The following is a 6,487-nucleotide window of genomic DNA, read 5'->3' on the forward strand; positions in this document are numbered from 1 at the left end:
TTTTATTTATTTATTTTTTCCCATTTATTTATTTTATTGCATTTTAGGTTTTGGGGTACATGTGAGGAACATGCAAAATTGTTGCATAGGAACACATGTGGCAGTGTGATTTGCTGCCTTCCTCCCCATCACCTACATCTGGCATTTCTCCCCTTGCTATCTCTCCCCAGCTTCCCACCCCCCACTGTCCCTCCCCTATTTCCCCCCAACTGACCCCAGTGTGTAGTGCTCCCCTCCCTGTGTCCATGTGTTCTCATTGTTCAACACCCGCCTATGAGTGAGAACATGCGGTGTTTGATCTTCTGCTCTTCTGTCAGTTTGCTGAGAATGATGGTTTCCAGGTTCATCCATGTCCCTACAAAGGACCCAAACTCATCGTTTTTGATGGCTGCATAATATTCCATGGTGTATATGTGCCACATTTTCCCTATCCAGTCTATCGTCGATGGGCATTTGGGTTGGTTCCAGGTCTTTGCTATTGTAAACAGTGCTGCAATGAACATTCGTGAAGTTTTTTTTTAACTTTTTGACTTTTTGTGATAACACAGCTTAAAACACAAACATATTGGACAGTGGTACATAATATTTTCTTTCCTTATGTCTTGGGATAAACAAACATATTGCTCTGCCAGTCTTACGAAAGTATAGCACATACAATTATGTACACAACATAATACTTAGTAAACAATTGTTACTCCTTTATGTATTCACTATGCTAAATTTCATGTTATTATTTTAGAGTATACTCTAGCTTATGAAAACAATAGTTAACTGTAAAATAGCTTCATGTAGGTTATTCAGGAGGTATTTCAGAAGAAGGCATTGTTGTCATAAGAGACAACTCCACGTGTCCTGAAGACCTTCCAGTGGGACAGGATGTGGAGATGGAAGACAGTGAGAGTGATGACTCTGACCCTATGTAGGCCTAGGCTAATGGGTACGATTTGGGGGTTTTGTTTGTTTGCTTGTTGAGTTGGAGTCTCACTCTGCCACCCAGGCTGAAGTACAGTGGCTCAATCTCGTCTCACTGCAACCTCCGCCTCCTGGGTTTAAGCAATTCTCCTGCCTCAGCCTCCCAAACAGCTGGGGGACTATAGGCACGCACTGCTATGCTCATGTGTGTTTCTGTATCTCAGTTTTTAATAAGTTTAGAAAGTAAAAAAATAAAAATAAATTTTAATAGAAAAAGCCTTATAGATTAAAGATATAAGGAAAGAAAATATTTTTGTACAGCTATCCAATGTTTTTGTGTTTTAAGCTGTGTTATCACAAAAAGCCAAAAAAGATTTTTTAAAGACTTAAAAGTTTATAAAATAATAAAGTTACCAGAAACTAAGATTAATTTATTATTGAAGAAAGAAAAATATTTTTAAAATTAATGTAGTGTAGCCTAAGTATCCAGTGTTTATAAAGTCTACAGTAGTATACAAGAATGTCCTTCACACAAACTCTACAAAATGGCTTAGATTAAATCCATTGTATACATCTTAGCTGTAGTTATTTATGGCTGTGAGGTACACTGGATGATTAGGTGTGAGTGTGGACAAGGAAGGTATGCCTTGAAAAACTAGAATAAATAAGCTAATATCCAGTACACAATTCACTGTCTCCCCCAGAAAACCAAATACCAGTTTTTCCATTATTTTCTCATGCTTACTGTAAAATAAATTCTGAACTTACCAAAAATACTAAGAAAAATGGAAAACTGTAATTCTACTCTTCCAGGATAATTTCTGCTAATATTTTTATGTATATCCAACCAGAATTTGTTCTATGCAAATATGCACATAGAGCCATCTCTCCATTTCAAACGTCTTATTTTATAACAAGAAATTTTCATTTAACATTAAATATCTATCTCTTTTTAAAAAGACTGAGTATGACTCTAATCTAATGCTACGCTTGATTCGGTCCATCCCATATTGTTATGGGTTATGTTGTTTTCAATATTTTCCTACTATAAATTATATCAAAATGAACACACTTGTTCTACTTTTGAGCATTTGTCCAGTTAGGACAAATTCCTAGAAGTAGGATTATAGGTCAAAGGTATTCCCTCTTTAAAAGTCTTTTGCTTTGTTGCAAATGTGAACTGAAATAGTGTGTACCAATTTACATTTCTCCCTAGCAGACAACAAGTGTGTTCATTTGCAGACAACCATCCAAAAATCCTCAGTCTTGTTAATATTGATTAATAAGAAAAACAAGTGTCTCGCTTGTGGTTTAATTTGCATCCCTTGATTAATTGAAAGGTCAAATATTTTATTCTTATACCATTATGCACTACATAACAATGTTTTGGTCAGATAGACTGCATATACAAGGCAGACCACATATACAATGGTAGTCCCAGAAGGTTATAATGGAGCTGAAAATTTCCAATCACCTATTGATATCACAACCATCCTATTGTCATAATGCAATTCATTACTCACATGTCTGGTAGGAAGTTTGAGGGAGGTGAAATTTATCTGCAACATGCTCATGGTGCATTTTTCAGTTCATTTTTTTGTGTGTGTGATCCTCCTTTCCCAGGCTTCGGTCATGACTTGAAAATCCTCAGATGTTCTCCTATTCCACCAAATCTGAAAGGTCATTGAGGAAAGGAGCTAATTATCTAGTAGGCATTCACATGTAAAGAATGTAAAGAATTCTTAAGATTTACCTTGACATATTTTTCTGATCTCATTGTAATGACCTAGGCAAGTGAAATCTGAATACTAGCATTCTAGGTATCAGAAACAAACTAGCAGAAAAATTACAGTTGTGCATGTGCCTGTGTGTCTTATAAACTGTGTGTTGCCTCTCAAATCATATCACAGAGATAGCCAGATGCTAACCGTAGAACAAGTTAAGTCCAACTTATATTTCAAGCAACATAACGTTGGCTGGATGTGTCTGTAAATGAGCATGAAATATAAGAGAAAATGATCTGTCAAGCAATCTATTGGAATCGACGATACACTGCCAATGCTCATTTGGTTAACATCCATCTAGCCAGGTTTTCTGATCTCATCATGGAAACACCCTAAGTGAAGAGTAGAGTATACTGTGCTATGTGCAATCACAGGTGTATGTACAAAGCAAATACTTATTATGAAGGAAGTTGTGATGAGTTCTGTTGTAAATTCAGAGGCAACCAGGGAAAGCATCACAGAGAAGATAATATTTAAGCAGAGATTGGGCAAGATAAATAAAACCTTAAGAGACAGAAAAAGAAAATGGTTTAAATCAACCTCTTTAATTTTTAGTGGATAGTAGTATGTATGAAGATTCTGTTTCTTTTTTTTTTTTTTAACAGGTGTTGGGGTCGATGACATGTTTATCATGATTTCTGCCTGGCATGAGACCAGCCTCGCAGATGACATACGACAGCGGATGTCCAGTGTCTATTCCAAAGTGGCAGTATCCATTACAATCACCACCATTACTAACATCCTGGCCTTCTATACAGGGGTTATGAGCTCTTTTAGGTCCGTACAATATTTTTGCATCTATACAGGAACAAGCCTGTTATTTTGCTATTTTTATTCCATCACCTGTTTTGGAGCATTTATGGCCTTGGATGGTAAAAGAGAAGTAGTCTGCTTACGCTGGTTGGAAAAGTCTGACCCAAAATGGTCCTCATTTAAAAAGTCCTGCTGTTTCCCCTTTGGTGCTGTTCCAGATGAACATGGAACTGATAGCCATCCAGTGACTTTGTTTTTTAGAGACTATTTTGGCCCTTTGCTCACAAGCACTGAGTCCAAGTTTTTTGTAGTCTTTCTATACATTTTGTACCTCACAAGCAGTATATATGGGTGTTTCCAAGTGGAGGAAGGTTTAGACCTTCGAAATCTGGCAAGTGATGATTCCTACATCACACCATATTTTAATGTAGAGGAAGGTTATTTTTCAGATTATGGCCCCAGGGTTATGGTTATTGTTACTAAAAAAGTTGACTACTGGGATAAAGATGTTAGGCAAAAACTGGAAAACTGTATTAAAAATTTTGAAAAAAATTACTATATAGATGGAAATTTTACAGAGTTTTGGTTAAGTGCATATGTGCAATATTTAAAAGGTAAGAGCCAAGATCCTAATGATAAGAATACTTTTCTGAATAATATTCCTGATTTTTTTAGCAATTTTCCAAATTTTGAGTATGATGTTAATATTTCATCATCAAATGAAATCATTTCTTCCCGGGGCTTCATTCAGACAACGGATGTTTTTTCCTCAAAGGATAAGAAAATAATGTTATTCCAATTACGAAGCATAGCTGAAGACTGTCAAATTCCCCTAATGGTGTATAACCAGGCATTTATATATTTTGATCAGTATGCTGCAATAGTAGAAAACACTGTTCGAAATGTCATGGTGGCATCGGCAGCTATGTTCATTGTTTCCTTATTGTTAATTCCTCATCCAATGTGTTCCTTGTGGGTGACTTTTGCTATTGGTTCTGTGATTGTAGGAGTAACGGGTTTCATGGCATTCTGGAAAGTTAATCTTGATTCCATATCCATGATTAATCTTGTCATTTGTATAGGGTTTTCTTTCGATTTTTCTGCACACATTTCCTATGCATTTGTTTCTAGTCCTCAGCCCTCAGTAAACCAAAAATCAATTGAGGCGTTATATCTTCTAGGCTACCCAGTGTTACAAAGTGCAGTTTCAACGATAATAGGGGTGTGCGTTTTAGCTACGGCAAAAGCATACATCTTCAGAACATTTTTTAAGATTATGTTTCTTGTTATGGTATTTGGGGCTGCTCATGGCCTAATTTTTATTCCAGTATTCTTGACCTTTTTTTGAAGGTTTATTTGAATATCCACTAACAAATCAAAGACCAATTCTAGAATTCTTGATTGCCCCAATCCAATCTGATTTTTTTAAATGCACTGTTAATAATAGTCAACAAACTTGTTGGGAAGCCAAAGCGGGTGGATCACCTGAGGTCAGGAGTTCAAGACCAGCCTGGCCAACATGTGAAACCCCGTCGCTGCTGAAAACACAAAAATTAGCCACGTATGGCAGCATGCACCTATAATCACAGCTACTTGGGAGGCTGAGGCAGGAGAATTGCTTGAACCCAGGAGGCAGAGGTTGCAGTGAGCCGAGATCATGCCATGGCATTCCAGCCTGGGTGACAAGAACAAGACTCCTTCTCAAAAAAAAAAAAAAGTATAGTCAACCAACTAAAAACAAGGTCATGTTTCCTTGACTTGGAAATCCCATTTTAAATTATTATTTTAAATATCCTGATAAAAATTAATTAGTCTTATGTTAAAATATCTTCACTAAATTAGGAAGTGTTATCTTTCTTACAGTCTTTACAATCAAGTATAAGGTACAACTTTTCAGTTATGTTTTCCCTTTATATTTATGCCTGGAATTCAACTATTGTATATATTATTTATACTATAAATGGAATATTATTTTCATTGTACTTGCTGTATGCATTCACATGTGAAAATGCATCTTATTTATTTTCCCATTCAGGGGATTTTCTATGCATTTTGTTAATGGTATATTTTGATAAGCAGAAGTTTTTAAAGTTTATAAATCCAATTTATCTTTTTTTTTTTTATGGTTAGTGCTTTCTGTATCCTAAGAAATATTTTGACTACTCCGAGGTTACAAATAAAGTCATCTGTGTTTCCTCCTCTAAGCTAAGAGTTTTGATTTTACATTTAGGTCTGTGATCCATATATGTGTATTTGTTGGGCAGTATGGATAAAGGTTCACTTTCTTCCTGTAAAAGCTGCCCATTTGCCTCAGCATCATTTGTGAAAAGACTATCCTTCATCATGCATTAACCTGGCACCTATAAAAAAACCAATTGGCAATTTATGTGTGGTTGTAATTCTGTGCCATTGATTTGTTTGGCTGCACTAAGACCAACATCAGCACACTGCCTTCATTACTGAAGCTTTGTATTCATTATTGAAATTAGCCTGTGTATGTTATCCACTTTTATCCTCATTAATCTTTCTGATTTCAAAGTTGATCTGTGTTATTTTCTTTTTTTTGGAGAATTCACCTGTGACGCTCTCACTCCGGCTGGAGTGCAGTGGTGCGATCATAGCTCACTGCAGCCCAAACCTCCTGGGCTCATGTGATCCTCCCACCTCAGCGTCCTGAGTAGCTGGGACTACATTTGTGCCATTACATCTGACTATTTTTTTCTTTTAATTTTTTTTAAAAGACAGGGTCTTGCTGTGTTGTCCAGGCTAGTCTTGAACTCTTGGCCTCAAGCAATTCTTCTGTCTCAGCCTCCCAAACTGCTGGGATTACAGGTGTGAGCCACCATACCAACATTTTGTTACTTTTTTATCTTAAACTCTATAAACCAATATTGTTTTTTAAAGAAGGTATTCATCATAATAAAATTATACTGTAACGAAGCAATTCATTTTTGCCCTGGAACTTGGTTTTGGCCCTTGAATTTAACTCGTCACACCAGTGGGTTGGGAAAAGTGAAAAACAGCAACAGTGTAGAAGT

At 36.3% G+C, this 6,487-nt stretch overlaps 1 protein-coding gene across 1 annotated transcript; it reads left to right on the forward strand.

Annotated features, from left to right (window-relative positions):
• The first annotated feature begins 1,523 nt into the window (after positions 1-1,523).
• LOC116527194 (patched domain-containing protein 3-like) lies at positions 1,524-4,878 on the forward strand. The gene is made up of 2 exons (XM_032244075.1): positions 1,524-1,552; positions 3,273-4,878. Exons 1-2 carry the CDS (start codon positions 1,524-1,526, stop codon positions 4,795-4,797), a joined length of 1,554 nt encoding a protein of 517 aa, XP_032099966.1. The 3' UTR covers positions 4,798-4,878.
• Positions 4,879-6,487: the final 1,609 nt, after the last annotated feature.

Source organism: Sapajus apella, unplaced genomic scaffold, assembly GCF_009761245.1.
Source record: "Sapajus apella isolate SASKATOON/1434 unplaced genomic scaffold, GSC_monkey_1.0 scaffold53, whole genome shotgun sequence".
NCBI lineage: Eukaryota > Metazoa > Chordata > Mammalia > Primates > Cebidae > Sapajus > Sapajus apella.

Excerpts from the sequence above, each read along its gene's own strand:
- LOC116527194 (XM_032244075.1), top strand. The coding sequence starts at position 1,524 with ATGATTAGGTGTGAGTGTGGACAAGGAAG. Across the intron at positions 1,553-3,272 it reads TGTGAGTGTGGACAAGGAAG|ATTCTGTTTCTTTTTTTTTT; the intron begins GTATGCCTTGAA and ends GTATGTATGAAG.